Source organism: Eleginops maclovinus, chromosome 6, assembly GCF_036324505.1.
Source record: "Eleginops maclovinus isolate JMC-PN-2008 ecotype Puerto Natales chromosome 6, JC_Emac_rtc_rv5, whole genome shotgun sequence".
Lineage (NCBI taxonomy): Eukaryota > Metazoa > Chordata > Actinopteri > Perciformes > Eleginopidae > Eleginops > Eleginops maclovinus.
Genome location: NC_086354.1, coordinates 25965961 through 25985367, shown reverse-complemented (window position 1 = coordinate 25985367; position 19407 = coordinate 25965961). Strand labels below are relative to the sequence as shown.

At 48.1% G+C, this 19407-nt stretch overlaps 2 protein-coding genes and 1 long non-coding RNA gene across 4 annotated transcripts in view; 1 reads left to right on the top strand and 2 right to left on the bottom strand.

Annotated features, from left to right (window-relative positions):
• Positions 1-5684: 5684 nt before the first annotated feature.
• Positions 5685-6930, top strand: LOC134866402 (uncharacterized). Its single transcript, XR_010166037.1, has 2 exons — positions 5685-5734; positions 6276-6930. It is a non-coding gene; the product is annotated as an uncharacterized LOC134866402 (long non-coding RNA).
• A 433-nt stretch (positions 6931-7363) lies between these two features.
• Positions 7364-17305, bottom strand: LOC134866389 (zinc finger protein 572-like). Its single transcript, XM_063886528.1, has 8 exons — positions 17242-17305; positions 14702-15113; positions 13473-13762; positions 8754-8811; positions 8275-8361; positions 7996-8129; positions 7750-7873; positions 7364-7605 (listed from the first exon to the last, which is right to left on the bottom strand). Exons 3-8 carry the CDS (start codon positions 13615-13617, stop codon positions 7449-7451), a joined length of 705 nt encoding a protein of 234 aa, XP_063742598.1. The 5' UTR covers positions 13618-13762; positions 14702-15113; positions 17242-17305; the 3' UTR covers positions 7364-7448.
• A 701-nt stretch (positions 17306-18006) lies between these two features.
• Positions 18007-19407, bottom strand: part of LOC134866388 (E3 SUMO-protein ligase ZBED1-like) — a 3144-nt gene continuing 1743 nt past the window's right edge. The window contains exons 3-4 of one of the 2 annotated variants that reach the window (XM_063886526.1): positions 18975-19211; positions 18007-18877 (exon numbers count right to left, since the gene is read on the bottom strand). In XM_063886526.1, the coding sequence (XP_063742596.1) occupies positions 18862-18877; positions 18975-19211 (253 nt within the window). In that variant the 3' untranslated portion in view covers positions 18007-18861. The remainder of the gene's footprint in view (positions 18878-18974; positions 19212-19407) is intronic. The other variant, XM_063886527.1, reaches the window with a different exon arrangement.

The following is a 19407-nucleotide window of genomic DNA, read 5'->3' as shown; positions in this document are numbered from 1 at the left end:
TTAAGGCTAAGGTTAAGGGACAGTTAAGGCTATGGTTAAGGGACAGTTAAGGGATGATTAAGGCTAAGGTTAAGGTACAGTTAAGGCTATGGTTAAGGGACAGTTAAGGGGTGATTAAGGTTAAGCAACAGTTAAGGGATGGTTAAGTCTATGGTTAAGGGACAGTTAAGGCTATGGTTAAGGGACAGTTATGGGATGATTAAGGCTAAGGTTAAGGTACAGTTAAGGCTATGGTTAAGGGACAGTTAAGGGATGATTAAGGCTAAGGTTAAGGGACAGTTAAGGCTATGGTTAAGGGACAGTTAAGGCTATGGTTAAGGGACCGTTAAGGGATGATTAAGGCTAAGGTTAAGGGACAGTTAAGGGATGATTAAGGCTAAGGTTAAGGTACAGTTAAGGCTATGGTTAAGGGACAGTTAAGGCTATGGTTAAGGGACAGTTAAGGGATGATTAAGGCTAAGGTTAAGGTACAGATAAGGCTAAGGTTAAGGTACAGTTAAGGCTATGGTTAAGGGACAGTTAAGGGATGATTAAGGCTAAGGTTAAGGTACAGTTAAGGCTATGGTTAAGGGACAGTTAAGGGATGATTAAGGCTAAGGTTAAGGGACAGTTAAGGCTATGGTTAAGGAGCAGTTAAGGGATGATTAAGGCTAAGGTTAAGGTACAGTTAAGGCTAAGGTTAAGGGACAGTTAAGGCTATGGTTAAGGGACAGTTAAGGCTATGGTTAAGGGTCAGTTAAGGGACAGTTAAGGCTATGGTTAAGGGACAGTTAAGGGACAGTTAAGGCTATGGTTAAGGTACAGTTAAGGCTAAGGTTAAGGGACAGTTAAGTATGGTTATGGGACAGTTAAGGCTATGGTTAAGGGACAGTTAAGGGTCAGTTAAGGCTATGGTTAAGGGACAGTTAAGGCTATGGCTAAGGGAGAGTTAAGGCTATGGTTAAGGGACAGTTAAGGCTAAGGTTAAGGGATAGTTAAGTCTATGGTTAAGGGACAGTTAAGGCTATGGTTAAGGGACAGTTAAGTCTATGGTTAAGGGACAGTTAAGGCTATGGTTAAGGGACAGTTAAGGTACAGTTAAGGCTATGGTTAAGGGACAGTTAAGGCTATGGTTAAGGGACAGTTAAGGGACAGTTAAGGCTATGGTTAAGGGACAGTTAAGGCTATGGTTAAGGGACAGTTAAGGGACAGTTAAGGCTATGGTTAAGGGACAGTTAAGGCTATGGTTAAGGGACAGTTAAGGGACAGTTAAGGCTATGGTTAAGGGACAGTTAAGGCTATGGTTAAGGGACAGTTAAGGGACAGTTAAGGCTATGGTTAAGGGATAGTTAAGTCTATGGTTAAGGGACAGTTAAGGCTATGGTTAAGGGACAGTTAAGGTACAGTTAAGGCTATGGTTAAGGGACAGTTAAGGCTATGGTTAAGGGACAGTTAAGGGACAGTTAAGGCTATGGTTAAGGGACAGTTAAGGCTATGGTTAAGGGAGAGTTAAGGCTATGGTTAAGGGACAGTTAAGGCTAAGGTTAAGGGATAGTTAAGTCTATGGTTAAGGGACAGTTAAGGCTATGGTTAAGGGACAGTTAAGGTACAGTTAAGGCTATGGTTAAGGGACAGTTAAGGCTATGGTTAAGGGACAGTTAAGGCTATGGTTAAGGGACAGTTAAGGCTATGGTTAAGGGAGAGTTAAGGCTATGGTTAAGGGACAGTTAAGGCTAAGGTTAAGGGATAGTTAAGTCTATGGTTAAGGACAGTTAAGGCTATGGTTAAGGGACAGTTAAGGCTATGGTTAAGGGACAGTTAAGGCTATGGTTAAGGGACAGTTAAGGCTATGGTTAAGGGACAGTTAAGGCTATGGTTAAGGGAGAGTTAAGGCTATGGTTAAGGGACAGTTAAGGCTAAGGTTAAGGGATAGTTAAGTCTATGGTTAAGGGACAGTTAAGGGCAGTGGCGGTGCGTCAATAGTGGGCGCTTGGGCGCCGCCCACCCTGAGTTTTTGAGTTAAAAAACGTTATATATACAACATAATTGAAATAAGAAATGTACCGTGTTTATGGGTTAAATGTGTATGGGAGACCACTGTCAAGAACCGCTAAAATGTGTCCGGACATAATATATTGCCATTCGCCTTTTCTGAGAATAGGCAGGTCGGCTACCGTCCGTGGGCGCCGATAACATGGGAGTCTATAGGAGAGCTTATACTTTTCTCAGTCATTTTAGCAAGGATAGCTTTTCATTGGGGGATGAAACTTAGACAGCCAATGGCATTGTTTCTTAGTTCAATGTGACATTCTTAGATACGCGATTGGACTATTTCGGCGAATCAGCATCGTTATCATTCCCTAACCACAAGCGTAAAGAGCAGCACCGTAGCTAGCTGAAACTTAGATTGAGTGAATATGGCGACATCGATGGCTGAGAACTCCGTGCAAGCTCTACTTAAAACACCGTTTCATCGACTATCAGATGTCGAAAAGAAGACATTGAAAGACTTGGGACCCGAGCGTCCTGATTGAAACATTCAACAGACGACCACTGATCGCGGGAGAACCTACACTCGGACTTTCTCCTCAAACTTGTATGCTAAGCGGAATTGGTTAGCTGGTTGTACAGTGAGCAATGCCTTTTTTTGTTTCCCTTGTCTGTTATTTCAAAGTCCTGGGACTGAAACACTTTGGACTACAACCGGGATGAAGGATCTAAAGCACTTCACACAAAAATGTAAGAAGCACGAATGTGGCCGCAGCCACCTAACCAACTGTCTTAAGCTAAACCTCTTTGGAAGACTGAGCATTGCCGAGCAGCTGGATGAAGGATACCGAATTGGCATTCGGAAACATAATGAAGAGGTGAGAAAAAAACCGACACATCCTCTCCAGAATAATAGACTGTGTGAAGTTCTGTGGTGCCTTTGAGTTGGCCCTTCGTGGCCATGACGAGAGCGAAAACTCGGAGAACCCAGGGATTTTTCGTGGCTTGGTGGACGTCGTTGCATCACTAGACGGTGTACTGAAAGAGCATCTGGAGAGCGCAACTGTCTTTAAGGGAACATCCAAAACAGTCCAGAATGAACTTCTTGACTGTATGCTGTCTGTTGTGAGGGAAAAGATCATCAGTGAAGTTCAAAGCAGCGATTTTCTATCGATCTAAGCAGATGAAACCACGGACATTAGCACACAAGCCCAACTTGTGCTTGTGCTTCGCTACATCAACAATAAGAATCTGGTGGAAAGATTCTTTGAGTTCATCCCTCTGCAGTCGGCTACAGCAGAGACCATTGCCGATGCTTTAAAAGAACGCCTTGCTGCCATCCTCCCAGGTGAGCAGAAAAGTAAACTCATCTGCCAGGCATATGACGGTGCTAGTGTAATGAGGGGTGCCACTTCAGGAGTTCAGAAGAGAATCCGGGATGACTACCCCAGAGATGGGGGACTCGAGTCTAGTGACTTGACTCGAGTCAGACTTAAGTCGCCAGATTGAGGACTTGTGACTTGCTTGATCAACAGTGAGAAAAGACTCGACTTGACTTGGACTTGCTACTCATGACTTGAGACTTGACTTAGACTTGCATGCAATTACTCGACAAGTCATTGCTGTCTTGGTTAATTGGTGAATAATAATAATAAAAATGTTTTCGATTGGATGTTTCCTGTTGCATGTGGGCGAACCTGGCAACCAGTAATCTCTACTAGGTGATGCGCCCGCCATCTACAGTAGAGCGGTCGGGGTTTGGAAGATGGAAGGTGCTACCAGTTCTGCTGCTACTGCAGCCAGTGTTCCCAAAATCATAAAATTTGGATTTAAAGACTCTTCAACTCAACAAAAGAAACGATTCGCCGTGTGCAAGGTGTGCAGCGCAAAAAAAGTACTACACAAAGACAGTAAGTAATGTCTCTAGCTAATTTCACATTATTGTTAATCTAACGTTAGCTGGCAGCTAACATCCCATATCCATCAGTCAAACGTGACAAGAGCTTACTGTTTGCATCACATTAAGTTTTAATCACGTTGACTTAGTTTCACATTGATCCCGCCTATCAAATAACAGACAATCTGACTGAAATACGGCAGTTTATCTGAAATTGCCAGATTGATTCACTTGGCAGATCAGGTCTAGCTAGCGCTAGTTGCTAGTCCAAAGTCTACCACATCAATGTAGCTGTTAGCTTGTTAAATCATATATAAAGTATAACAGCCAAACAACATGCACAAACCCTATTACTGTAAATGTATGTATAAGTATATGATATATGAGAGATGTATGACATAAATGAGAAATGGGCCACTTTCAAGAGTAAATCGTAGTATAGAAGAGTCTCCATTTCATTTCCGTATGGTATTTATTAATGGAATATTATGCAATGAAAGCATGAGCTTTTTTTGCACTTCTCCCCTCTGTCTAGATTTGAAGAGTACATCACTACTAAGGACACATTTGACACCAATAACAATGATATCGCAGTTTATGACTTCAAGAACTCCAAGCAATACCTACAGCTTTAATCATCCACAGCAGAGTGAGAGAGTGAGGCCTTTTTGAGGAGTAGTGGACATAGAAGTTGTATTTGTTCAAGTTCATTCCTTCTTGCACTTCTTTGTCTTCTGTCTTTTGCAACACATTGAAAAAATGGTTGTAAATAAAGGAAGTGTGTGCTGCTGTTCCCAAGACAAACTGCTGTGTTGAGTACTCTGCTAATGATTGTTTGGTACACCAGGCCCTGTAGTCGTTCCTAGTCATTCTGATCCTGCTGGTCCTAGTGAGTGTTTATAATTATTCTTTAGCCTTATATCCCCTTCCTCTATTTGTTAGCCCTTTTTTGCAAATGAGGGCTACATAAAACTTGGGCTGCAGTCTCTTAAAGTTTTAAGACGGTTGTCTTCCAGCTTATTATATTTCTATGACTTGACTTGTGACTTGCTTGACCTAAGCTATGACTTGACTTGACTTGACTCGACTCTCACAAAAATGACTTGAGACTTGCTTGAGACTTGAAGGTTAAGACTTGAGACTTGCATATGTGTGACTTACTCCCATCTCTGGACTACCCAACAGCCCACTATATCCACTGCTATGCCCATCAGCTCAATCTTATCATGCAACAGGCTACCTCCCACGTAGTCAAAGTCAAACACTTTTTTTCCGACCTGGGTGGATTTTCTGCGTTTTTTTCAAGATCCCCCAAGCGGACCAGTGTGCTTGATGAGGTAGTGGCCCATAGACTACCAACAGCCAGCACTGTGAGATGGAACTTTCACAGCCGTGCCGTCAATACTGTGTTTGAGCAAAGAGAACACCTCGTTGAATGCTTTGAAAGAATTCGAGCATCAGGTGGCTTTGATGACAAGACCAGCCAAGAAGCAGGAGGCTACATCAGGCTACTGGAGGATCCTCAGTTCAACTTCTTCCTGCAACTGTTTCATAAAATAATGCCACACGTGGACGTCCTCTATGCCAAGCTCCAGAAGAGAGACATAGATTCAGTCCATATAGATGCATCCAGCAGTTCCAAGAGGACATACAAAAAATCAGGTAATCTCATTGTTACTCTGTAAGCGTAGTCAGTGCATTCTTTCACTTGTACCATAGTTATAAGATAAACATGATTTGTAAATTATTGTTATTTTTATTTACAGAGATTCTCTCCATGCAATGGTGGTGGAGCAAAGCAGTGGCTCTCAGCAGCCAAGGAAGCGCCGGGCTGTGTCGGAAGATGAGCTTAGAAGGATTGCTGCTGAGGTGAGTGTCAAAATCAGCAGATGCCTGTGTTACAGTTAAATCCATGCAAATAGGTTTGATATACAGTATATTTGAGTTAATAACATGGCTGGAGTTCAATATTTAGAGACTGAAATACTGAGTTCTTTGGTGGTAGGGGGTGTGCTTGACCATAGGGGTATGGCCATACAAATGTTAATGTCATGGCTTCAGACATAGGCCAACCATCAGGGTCTGATTGCTCTGGCACCTAGACCAACAAAAGCCAGGAACCAAATCTGATAGCTCTGGTTCTTAGACACACAAAAGCAAAGAACCAAGTCTGATAGGTTTAAACATAAACAAAAGGCTAAGCTTGATTGCTCTGACCTGGTGCTATGCAAACTAAGAGTGTGGGTCTATTTGAGATGTAGTTTGGTGTGTAAGATTATGGTCTGATTTAAATAAATCATCTAAACTTAACCCAGACTAAGACTTGGCTTTAAGTGATCTGATATAGATATTTCCCACAACTTATCTGTCTCTCCTCTCTCTCTCTCTCTATATATATATTTATCTGTAGGTATGTGACACCATACTTGGACACACCAAGGAACGCTTTGCCTTCAAAGACCACCTCATCAGTGCCACCTTACTGCAGGGCAACCAGTTTGAATGCTACCTCAAGGTATTCCCTGAAGTTGCTTTGGCCACCACATTGAAGGCCTATCCAATTCTGGATGGAGGCAAGCTGAAGACAGAGCTTGGCCTCATCTATGGCACAGACGAATTCAGATCCTGCCGTAGTGCTGTGGATCTTTTCCAGTTGTTCATGGAAAACAATCTATCTGAGGTATTTTCAGAGACAGTTACACTGCTGAAAATCATGATCACAACTCCCATGACCACTGCTGAGGCTGAGAGGTGTTTTTCAACTCTGAAAAGGATTAAAACCTTCCTCAGGAACACCATGAGTCAGGAGAGACTGAATGCCTTAGCCATGCTCTCAATGGAAAAAAGGCTGGTCACAGACATGATTGACTTTAACCAGAGAGTTATTGAGGAATTTGCCAGCTTGAAAGAGAGGAGGGCTACATTTCTTTACAAGTAGTGGGGCCTACTCTGGCACATAAATGTCAAATGTGATGAATATGTGTCTGAATACTAATCTAAACCTAGTTCCAATGTTTGTAATGAGCAGTGTGTTTCTGTTTAATACATCTTTGTTTTTCAATATATTCTACTGAATCTCTTTTGTGGGTTATTTTCTCATTGCGGAGTGCTATTTAAACTGCGCCCCCCCAAAAAAAATGTTCACCAGCCGCCACTGGTTAAGGGACAGTTAAGGCTATGGTTAAGGGACAGTTAAGGCTATGGTTAAGGGACAGTTAAGGCTATGGTTAAGGCTAAGGTTAAGGGACAGTTAAGGCTATGTTTAAGGGACAGTTAAGGCTATGGTTAAGGGACAGTTAAGGGACAGTTAAGGCTATGGTTAAGGGACAGTTAAGGCTATGGTTAAGGGACAGTTAAGGGACAGTTAAGGCTATGGTTAAGGGACAGTTAAGGGACAGTTAAGGCTATGGTTAAGGGACAGTTAAGGGACAGTTAAGGCTATGGTTAAGGGACAGTTTGTCACAGTGAAATATTTTTCAAACACAAAACGCTGAGTCGTTTCCTCAATTTTTTTTCCTTTTATTTTAAATTCAACCAATAAAAAACGTCGGACTGTAGCCCCGCCCCCAAGCTGACAGTCCAATCAGAGTGTAGGGTCTGCTGTGAGGTTACCGTGGTGACGGCGGACGTGTCTCTGCAGCAGCTGGCGGTCCGGACTAGAGTACGAACACTGTCGGCATGGAAACGCCTCGCCGCTGTGATGACGACGAGCGTGGAGATCCAAACCCTTCTTCTGGATACTGAGCCAATCAGAGAGCAGATACCCACATGAGGTGCCAATCAGAGTGTGTGTGTGTGTGTGTGTGTGTGTGTGTGTGTGTGTGTGTGTGTGTGTGTGTGTGTGTGTGTGTGTGTGTGTGTGTGTGTGTGTGTGTGTGCGTTACCTGCTGTAGTCGCAGTGTGTGCAGCTGTATGGTTTCTCCTGGCTGTGTGTCCTGCAGTGCCTGAGCAGAGAGCTGCGGTCGATGGAGGCGTACGAACACTCAGCACACCTGAAGGGCTTCTCACCTGAGACACACACACACCCAATCAGAATCAACTGTGGTCAATTTAGGTGTGTGTATCTGATGTGTCCTCAGATGTGTATGTTTGTGTGTGTACCTGTGTGTGTGTGAGTGTGTGTGTGCTACCTGTGTGTGTCCTCAGGTGTTGCAGAAGTGAAGCCTTCAGTCTGCTGCAGTAGCTGCAGTGAGGACAGCTGAAGGGTTTCTCCCCTCCGTGTGAGCCCAGGTGTCTCCTGAGAGTCAGAGAGGAGGAGAAGCTCCTGCAGAGAGAGGTCCAATCAGCGACCAGCAGGTAACACACACACAGTTAACACACACACAGGTAACACACTGGTAACAAAGCAGAGATTGGTGGGTCTGTGTTGGATGATGTGAGCAGTGATGGATTGTGGGTAATTTAGTTACCTGTGGCAGAGAGAGCAACAGAAGCCTGTCTCCTTTTCCTCGTTCTTCGGCTTCCTCTTCCTCTCTGCTTGTTCCTGCAGCGTCTCTCTGGAACAGAGAGCACCCGTTGTACTGATGACACACACATTACTGAGGACACACACTACTGACAGTACTTATAAGATACTTCATAGTACACCCTCAGATACTCAGGTACTCAGGGGTTCTCAGGTCTACTTAGGTGTTCTCAGGTACTCTGGTGTTCTCAGGTGTACTCAGGTGTTATCTCAGGTACTCAGGTGTTATCTCAGGTACTCAGGTGTTATCTCAGGTACTCAGGTGTTATCTCAGGTACTCGGGTGTTATCTCAGGTACTCGGGTGTACTTAGCTGTACGGCAGCACATCTCCCATACACAGGGGACGAGAGGAAACCTGAAGACATCACATCTTTTTGAGAGGGGGGAAGTGTTCTAAAGCTTGGACAGTGTCAGTGGTCTACCTGTTGTTAGGCCCCGCCTCCTTTCCTTCTGCTCGTCCAATCAGCTGGCTCCATCCGTCTGCAGGACACACCTGGTTAATAATCCATCACACATTGCTCTGTAACATGTTAACTGTCCCCCCCCAGGAGATACCCCGCTACCTGTGTCTGCACATCTGTCATGTTAGCATATTCAGACCCTTCAGTCCCCTGATTGTGTCTCACCTGGCTGACTCATCTTGTCTCTGCTGGCTGTCTCATCTTGTCTCCCCTGGCTGTCTCATCTTGTCTCTGCTGGCTGTCTCATCTTGTCTCTGATGGCTGTCTCATCTTGTCTCTGATGGCTGTCTCATCTTGTCTCTGCTGGCTGACTCATCTTGTTTCCCCTGGCTGTCTCATCTTGTCTCCCTGGCTGACTCATCTTGTCTCCCCTGGCTGTCTCATCTTGTCTCTGCTGGCTGTCTCATCTTGTCTCCCTGGCTGACTCATCTTGTCTCCCCTGGCTGACTCATCTTGTCTCTGCTGGCTGTCTCATCTTGTCTCCCTGGCTGACTCATCTTGTCTCCCCTGGCTGACTCATCTTGTCTCTGCTGGCTGTCTCATCTTGTCTCACCTGGCTGTCTCATCTTGTCTCCCTGGCTGACTCATCTTGTCTCCCCTGGCTGTCTCATCTTGTCTCTGCTGGCTGTCTCATCTTGTCTCTGCTGGCTGTCTCATCTTGTCTCTGATGGCTGTCTCATCTTGTCTCTGCTGGCTGTCTCATCTTGTCTCCTCTGGCTGACCCATCTTGTCTCCCCTGGCTGTCTCATCTTGTCTCACCTGGCTGTCTCATCTTGTCTCACCTGGCTGTCTCATCTTGTCTCCCCTGGCTGTCTCATCTTGTCTCTGCTCGCTGTCTCATCTTGTCTCCCCTGGCTGACTCATCTTGTCTCTGCTGGCTGTCTCATCTTGTCTCCCCTGGCTGTCTCATCTTGTCTCCCCTGGCTGTCTCATCTTGTCTCCCCTGACTGACTCATCTTGTCTCCCCTGGCTCTCTCATCTTGTCTCACCTGGCTGTCTCATCTTGTCTCACCTGGCTCTCTCATCTTGTCTCCCCTGGCTGACTCATCTTTCTCCCCTGGCTGTCTCATCTTGTCTCTCCTGGCTCTCTCATCTTGTCTCTCCTGGCTCTCTCATCTTGTCTCACCTGGCTCTCTCATCTTGTCTCTCCTGGCTGTCTCATCTTGTCTCCCCTGGCTGTCTCATCTTGTCTCCCCTGGCTGTCTCATCTGGTCTACCCTGGCTGTCTCATCTGGTCTCCCCTGGCTGTGTCTCCCCTGGCTGTCTCATCTTGTCTCTGCTGGCTGTATCTCCCCTGGCTCTCTCATCTTGTCTCCCCTGGCTGTCTCATCTGGTCTACCCTGGCTGTCTCATCTGGTCTCCCCTGGCTGTGTCTCCCCTGGCTGTCTCATCTTGTCTCTGCTGGCTGTGTCTCCCCTGGCTGTCTCATCTTGTCTCCCCTGGCTGTCTCATTTTGTCTCCCCTGGTTGTCTCATCTTGTCTCTGCTGGCTGTGTTTCCCCTGGCTGTCTCATCTTGTCTCCCCTGGCTGTCTCATCTGGTCTCCCCTGGCTGTGTCGCCCCTGGCTGTCTCATCTTGTCTCCCCTGGCTGTCTCATCTGGTCTCCCCTGGCTGTGTCTCCCCTGGCTGTCTCATCTTGTCTCCCCTGGCTGTCTCATCTGGTCTCCCCTGGCTGTCTCATCTTGTCTCCCCTGGCTGTCTCATCTGGTCTCCCCTGGCTGTGTCTCCCCTGGCTGTCTCATCTTGTCTCCCCTGGCTGTCTCATCTGGTCTCCCCTGGCTGTGTCTCCCCTGGCTGTCTCATCTTGTCTCCCCTGACTGTTTCATCTTTTCTCCCCTGACTGTTTCATCTTGTCTCCCCTGGCTGACTCATCTTGTCTCTGCTGGCTGTCTCATCTTGTCTCCCCTGGCTGTCTCATCTTGTCTCCCCTGGCTGTCTCATCTTGTCTCCCCTGACTGACTCATCTTGTCTCCCCTGGCTGACTCATCTTGTCTCTGCTGGCTGTCTCATCTTGTCTCCCCTGGCTGTCTCATCTTGTCTCCCTGGCTGACTCATCTTGTCTCCCCTGGCTGTCTCATCTTGTCTCTGCTGGCTGTCTCATCTTGTCTCTGATGGCTGTCTCATCTTGTCTCTGCTGGCTGTCTCATCTTGTCTCCCCTGGCTGTCTCATCTTGTCTCACCTGGCTGTCTCATCTTGTCTCACCTGGCTCTCTCATCTTGTCTCCCCTGGCTCTCTCATCTTGTCTCACCTGGCTGTCTCATCTTGTCTCACCTGGCTCTCTCATCTTGTCTCCCCTGGCTGACTCATCTTTCTCCCCTGGCTGTTTCATCTTGTCTCACCTGGCTGTCTCATCTTGTCTCACCTGGCTCTCTCATCTTGTCTCCCCTGGCTCTCTCATCTTGTCTCACCTGGCTGTCTCATCTTGTCTCACCTGGCTCTCTCATCTTGTCTCTCCTGGCTGTCTCATCTTGTCTCCCCTGGCTGTCTCATCTTGTCTCCCCTGGCTGTCTCATCTGGTCTACCCTGGCTGTCTCATCTGGTCTCCCCTGGCTGTGTCTCCCCTGGATGTCTCATCTTGTCTCTGCTGGCTGTATCTCCCCTGGCTGTCTCATCTTGTCTCCACTGGCTGTCTCATCTGGTCTACCCTGGCTGTCTCATCTGGTCTCCCCTGGCTGTGTCTCCCCTGGCTGTCTCATCTTGTCTCTGCTGGCTGTGTCTCCCCTGGCTGTCTCATCTTGTCTCCCCTGGCTGTCTCATCTTGTCTCCCCTGGTTGTCTCATCTTGTCTCTGCTGGCTGTGTTTCCCCTGGCTGTCTCATCTTGTCTCCCCTGGCTGTCTCATCTGGTCTCCCCTGGCTGTGTCGCCCCTGGCTGTCTCATCTTGTCTCCCCTGGCTGTCTCATCTGGTCTCCCCTGGCTGTGTCTCCCCTGGCTGTCTCATCTTGTCTCCCCTGGCTGTCTCATCTGGTCTCCCCTGGCTGTGTCTCCCCTGGCTGTCTCATCTTGTCTCCCCTGGCTGTCTCATCTTGTCTCCCCTGACTGTTTCATCTTGTCTCCCCTGGCTGACTCATCTTGTCTCACCTGGCTCTCTCATCTTGTCTCACCTGGCTGTGTCTCCCCTGGCTGTCTCATCTTGTCTCCCCTGGCTGTGTCTCCCCTGGCTGTCTCATCTTGTCTCCCCTGGCTGTGTCTCCCCTGGCTGTCTCATCTTGTCTCCCCTGGCTGTGTCTCCCCTGGCTGTCTCATCTTGTCTCCCCTGGCTGTCTCATCTTGTCTCCCCTGGCTGTGTCTCCCCTGGCTGTCTCATCTTGTCTCCCCTGGCTGTGTCTCCCCTGGCTGTCTCATCTTGTCTCCCCTGGCTGTCTCATCTTGTCTCCCCTGGCTGTGTCTCCCCTGGCTGTCTCATCTGGTCTCCCCTGGCTGTGTCTCCCCTGGCTGTCTCATCTTGTCTCCCCTGGCTGTCTCATCTTGTCTCCCCTGGCTGTGTCTCCCCTGGCTGTCTCATCTTGTCTCCCCTGGCTGTGTCTCCCCTGGCTGTCTCATCTTGTCTCCCCTGGCTGTCTCATCTTGTCTCCCCTGGCTGTGTCTCCCCTGGCTGTCTCATCTGGTCTCCCCTGGCTGTGTCTCCCCTGGCTGTCTCATCTTGTCTCCCCTGGCTGTCTCATCTTGTCTCCCCTGGCTGTGTCTCCCCTGGCTGTCTCATCTGGTCTCCCCTGGCTGTGTCTCCCCTGGCTGTCTCATCTTGTCTCCCCTGGCTGTCTCATCTTGTCTCCCCTGGCTGTGTCTCCCCTGGCTGTCTCATCTTGTCTCCCCTGGCTGTGTCTCCCCTGGCTGTCTCATCTTGTCTCCCCTGGCTGTCTCATCTTGTCTCCCCTGGCTGTGTCTCCCCTGGCTGTCTCATCTGGTCTCCCCTGGCTGTGTCTCCCCTGGCTGTCTCATCTTGTCTCCCCTGGCTGTCTCATCTTGTCTCCCCTGGCTGTGTCTCCCCTGGCTGTCTCATCTTGTCTCCCCTGGCTGTGTCTCCCCTGGCTGTCTCATCTTGTCTCCCCTGGCTGTCTCATCTTGTCTCACCTGGCTGTGTCTCCCCTGGCTGTCTCATCTTGTCTCCCCTGGCTGTGTCTCCCCTGGCTGTCTCATCTTGTCTCCCCTGGCTGTGTCTCCCCTGGCTGTCTCATCTTGTCTCCCCTGGCTGTGTCTCCCCTGGCTGTCTCATCTTGTCTCCCCTGGCTGTCTCATCTTGTCTCCCCTGGCTGTGTCTCCCCTGGCTGTCTCATCTTGTCTCCCCTGGCTGTGTCTCCCCTGGCTGTCTCATCTTGTCTCCCCTGGCTGTCTCATCTTGTCTCCCCTGGCTGTGTCTCCCCTGGCTGTCTCATCTGGTCTCCCCTGGCTGTGTCTCCCCTGGCTGTCTCATCTTGTCTCCCCTGGCTGTCTCATCTTGTCTCCCCTGGCTGTGTCTCCCCTGGCTGTCTCATCTTGTCTCCCCTGGCTGTGTCTCCCCTGGCTGTCTCATCTTGTCTCCCCTGGCTGTCTCATCTTGTCTCCCCTGGCTGTGTCTCCCCTGGCTGTCTCATCTGGTCTCCCCTGGCTGTGTCTCCCCTGGCTGTCTCATCTTGTCTCCCCTGGCTGTCTCATCTTGTCTCCCCTGGCTGTGTCTCCCCTGGCTGTCTCATCTTGTCTCACCTGGTGTTTTCTGCTGAGCGTCTACTGAGTCCGTGCTCTTCCTCCTCTTCTTCTTCCTCTTCTTTTTCTTCTGCTGTTTGCGCCCCCCCCTCCGGCTGCACCTCCTGCAGTGGGGGGGCAGCTCCTCCCAGCTGCCCAGCGTCATGCAGCACAGTGGGCAGGAGGGGGGGGGGGCATCGGGCGGGGGGGGCCAGGGGTCCGGGGGATGGGGGGGGCGGCTTAGAGATGCGACACAAGCCGAGAGTCATGAGGTGAGCCGACTGAGCCGAGTCCTCGAAGAGAGAGCGCACCTGCAACACACACACACACACACACACACACACACACACACACACACACACACACACACTGATAAACCTGTAACACACACTCACACTGATAAACCTGTAACACACACACACACACACACACACACACACACACACACACACACACACACACACACACTCACACACACACACACACACACACACACACACACACACACACACACACACACACACACACGCAGGTTTATCATTGTGTGTGTGTGTGTAACACACACTCACACTGATAAACCTGTAACACACACACACACACACACACACACACACACACACACACACACACACACACACACTGATAAACCTGTAACACACACACACACACACACACACACACACACACACACACACACACACACTGATAAACCTGTAACACACACTCACACTGATAAACCTGTAACACACACACACACACACACACACACACACACACACACACACACACACACACACACACACACACACACACACACACACACACACACACACACACACACACACAGATAAACCTGTAACACACACACACACACACACTGATAAACCTGCAACACACACACACACACACACACACACACACACACACACACACACACACACACACACACACACACACACACACACACACACACACACACACACACACACACACACACACACACTGATAAACCTGTAACACACACTCACACTGATAAACCTGTAACACACACACACACACACACACACACACACACACACACACACACACACAGATAAACCTGCAACACACGCACACACATGCACACACACACACACACACACACACACACACACACACTGCTATACCTGCAACACACACACACACACACTGATATACATGCAACACACACACACACACACACACACACTTATACACTTGTGTGTCCTGACCTCACAGGTGTGGCCGACCTCCCCACTGATGTCCCCCGGGGGGGGGCTTCCTGGGGGGGGGCTGATCAGCATGTTGTAGAGCAGGAAGTCATCGTCATCCTGCTTGGCCCCCCCGCTCAGGTCCAGCTGGTAGGGCGACCCCCCCCCCCTGTGGGTCAGCAGGTGCTGGCTGACGGAGGCTTTCAGGCTGCAGGTGAACTGACACAGTTTGCAGCGGTACAGCTCCACCAGGAAGGCCTCCACCTGCCCCCCCCATTGCCCCCCAACCTCCCCACAGTACAGGCTGGAGCTAACCGCCCCCCCCCACCTGCAGGGTCACAGGGCTGATGTCATGGTAACGTTGCCCCTCCACCTGCAGGGCCACAGGGCAGATGTCATGGTAACGCTGCCCCCCCAACGCCATCAGGAAAATCTGAAATACAAATACAGAATAAATACTTTGGTCTCCACCTGTATACTACACCTGGATACAGTCTGTGGTCTCCACCTGTATACTACACCTGGATACAGTCTGTGGTCTCCACCTGTATACTACACCTGGATACAGTCTGTGGTCTCCACCTGTATACTACACCTGGATACAGTCTGTGGTCTCCACCTGTATACTACACCTGGATACAGTCTGTGGTCTCCACCTGCATACTACACCTGGATACAGTCTGTGGTCTCCACCTGTATACTACACCTGGATACAGTCTGTGGTCTCCACCTGTATACTACACCTGGATACAGTCTGTGGTCTCCACCTGTATACTACACCTGGATACAGTCTGTGGTCTCCACCTGTATACTACACCTGGATACAGTCTGTGGTCTCCACCTGTATACTACACCTGGATACAGTCTGTGGTCTCCACCTGTATACTACACCTGGATACAGTCTGTGGTCTCCACCTGTATACTACACCTGGATACAGTCTGTGGTCTCCACCTGCATACTACACCTGGATACAGTCTGTGGTCTCCACCTGCATACTACACCTGGATACAGTCTGTGGTCTCCACCTGTATATTACACCTGGATACAGTCTGTGGTCTCCACCTGTATACTACACCTGGATACAGTCTGTGGTCTCCACCTGCATACTACACCTGGATACAGTCTGTGGTCTCCACCTGTATATTACACCTGGATACAGTCTGTGGTCTCCACCTGTATACTACACCTGGATACAGTCTGTGGTCTCCACCTGCATACTACACCTGGATACAGTCTGTGGTCTCCACCTGTATACTACACCTGGATACAGTCTGTGGTCTCCACCTGTATACTACACCTGGATACACCTGGATACAGTCTGTGGTCTCCACCTGTATATTACACCTGGATACAGTCTGTGGTCTCCACCTGTATACTACACCTGGATACAGTCTGTGGTCTCCACCTGTATACTACATCTGGATACAGTCTGTGGTCTCCACCTGCATACTACACCTGGATACAGTCTGTGGTCTCCACCTGTATACTACACCTGGATACAGTCTGTGGTCTCCACCTGTATACTACACCTGGATACAGTCTGTGGTCTCCACCTGCATACTACACCTGGATACAGTCTGTGGTCTCCACCTATATACTACACCTGGATACAGTCTGTGGTCTCCACCTGCATACTACACCTGGATACAGTCTGTGGTCTACACCTGTATACTACACCTGGATACAGTCTGTGGTCTCCACCTGTATACTACACCTGGATACAGTCTGTGGTCTACACCTGTATACTACACCTGGATACAGTCTGTGGTCTCCACCTGTATACTACACCTGTATAATCCACCTGGATAGTCTTTGGTCGCCACCTGTATACAGTCTGTGGACTCCACCTGTATACTGTCTCCACCTGTATACAGTCTGTGGACTCCACCTGTATACAGTCTGTGGACTCCACCTGTATACAGTCTGTGGACTCCACCTGTATACTACACCTGTATACAGTCTGTGGACTCCACCTGTATACAGTCTGTGGACTCCACCTGTATACTACACCTGTATACAGTCTGTGGACTCCACCTGTATACTACACCCGTATACAGTCTGTGGACTCCACCTGCATACTGTCTGTGGACTCCACCTGTATACTACACCTGTATACAGTCTGTGGACCCCACCTGTATACACTCTGTGGACTCCACCTGTATACTACACCTGTATACACTCTGTGGACTCCACCTGTATACTACACCTGTATACAGTCTGTGGACTCCACCTGTATACTACACCTGTATACAGTCTGTGGACTCCACCTGTATACTACACCTGTATACAGTCTGTGGACTCCACCTGTAAGTATCAAAAACATGTATTGACAGAATGAAAACCAAAGTGTCGCTTCAGTTATTTAAGATTAGCACTCTAGCACGGCAGGAAGCTAACGGGATGCTAACGGGACGTTAACAGCGAGCTTTCAAGCTAACAGTGTTAGCAGAAGCTAACCAGCTGAATCTCCAGCTGTGTCACTGCGTCGTGAACACGTGACACACATGTGTGTTTTAATAACGTTTATATTTGGTGAAACATTAAAAACAACAGAACTCACTTCCTGCTGCTGCTGCCTTCTTCTTCTACGCTCTGTACGTCACAGAGCTTCACTGCCCCCTGGAGGAGGAGAACCAGAATCAGGTTCTGAGACAGGATCAGAGTCAAAACCAGGATCGGAATCAGGACCAGAACCAGAATCCCTTTATTGATCCCGCAGAGGGGAAGTGTACACAGTTACAGCAAAAGAGCTTAATATTAATGAAGCAGCATTACATCTTAAAGGTACAAATATAAAGGAGAGGCTCACATCAACATCGTGGTGATTGGTCATGATGACTCTGATGGGTCACCTGACAAGAGGACTCTGGAGAAACTGGAGAAGGAGGTGCAGGAGGTACGGACAGTACAAACAGTACACACACTACACATTACTACACAGTACACCTTACTACACAGTACACATTACTACACAGTACACATAACTACTCATTACTACACATAACTACTCATTACTACACAGTACACATTACTACACAGTACACATAACTACTCATTACTACACATAACTACTCATTACTACACAGTACACATTACTACACAGTACACATTACTACACAGTACACCTTACTACACAGTACACATTACTACACAGTACACATAACTACTCATTACTACACATAACTACTCATTACTACACAGTACTCATTACTACACAGTACACATTACTACACAGTACTACACAGTACACATTACTACACATTACTACTCATTACTACACAGTACACATTACTACTCATTACTACACAGTACTACACATCACATTACTACACATTACTACTCATTACTACACAGTACTCATTACTACACATCACATTACTACTAGTGGTGGGCATAGATTAATCTAGATTAAAATGGCTCATTTGAATTCTGCCGAAGGCATTCAGAATATGTGTGCTACCCAAATAATGACTAAAAGTAAGTCTTTGAGAACGGGTTTCTCAAGCCAGGTGGTGCATTAGACCAGGGGCTCATCTCCGGTTTCCAAAATGCCTCACAAACTGCTTGAGAAAGCTGTTCTATGATAATTGGTGATGAAAATAAATCAATGACAATGAGATGTACTTGTGTTTATTAACTGTTTATTTTTAGTTGAACAGTAGGCCTATATAACAGGTTGTAATGAACTGTTTACAGTCAGTAGCTTTGTGTCAGTCAAAGCTCTATTTCTCCTTCTTCCAGCAGTCACTCAGGCAGACCAGTTTGTTCACATTTTCTGGTGACAAACAAGCTCTCCTCTTCTGCACAATATGGCCTGCTAAAGAAAAAAGTCTCTCGCATGGGACAGTTGTGGCAGGGGTCCCCAAGTATTTACGGGCAATTTGGGCCATCTTACCATAGACAGCAGTGTGCTCCGACCACCATTTCAGTGGACACTGATCTAGACTGGCACTGGGCTCTACCTTGTACATCTCCACTGTACTGTCTTCTGGTGTCTCCTCATCTGATTCTGAGTCGGATCCCATCAGTAGCAGGGCTGTTTTCTTCTTGGGTGGCTCAGGGTTCTCCTCCCTGAGTGGCTGCACAGCAGGTTCTTCTCCCTTCATCAACGCACTTAGCTTTGCCCACACTGGCTCCCTCTCTGCTCTGGGCAAGCACTTGAGGTCCTTAAATCGTGGATCTAGAGCAGTCGCCACCTTTGATGAATAAAAAATAATAATTATTGATTGATGAAAATGTCACTTTCCAAATCCAACCTCCATATTTCTTCATGACTTATTCATCTGGCTTTACAGTCTATTATGGTCATAAAATGCAGTTATCTTCTGGTCACTCTGACATATCTTAAGCCATTCCAGGTTTATTTTCTCCCTCCGCTGGTTGAGGTCCTTGATGAAGGCAGCCTTGAATCGCACAATATAGGCAGGATCATCATCTGAGATGTTCATCGCGTGCTGGAGGTGGCACAGGGCAGGTAGAACCACAGAGCAGGATACATACTTATCTCCACCAAGGAGCTCAGTGATGTACCTACAGACAGACAGACAGACAGACAGACAGACAGACAGACAGACAGACAGACAGACAGACAGACAGACAGACAGACAGACAGACAGACAGACAGACAGACAGACAGACAGACAGACAGACACACACACACACACACACACACAGAGCAAAAAATGATTAGTGACAGATTCATTTAACTCAGATTACACATTTAAGG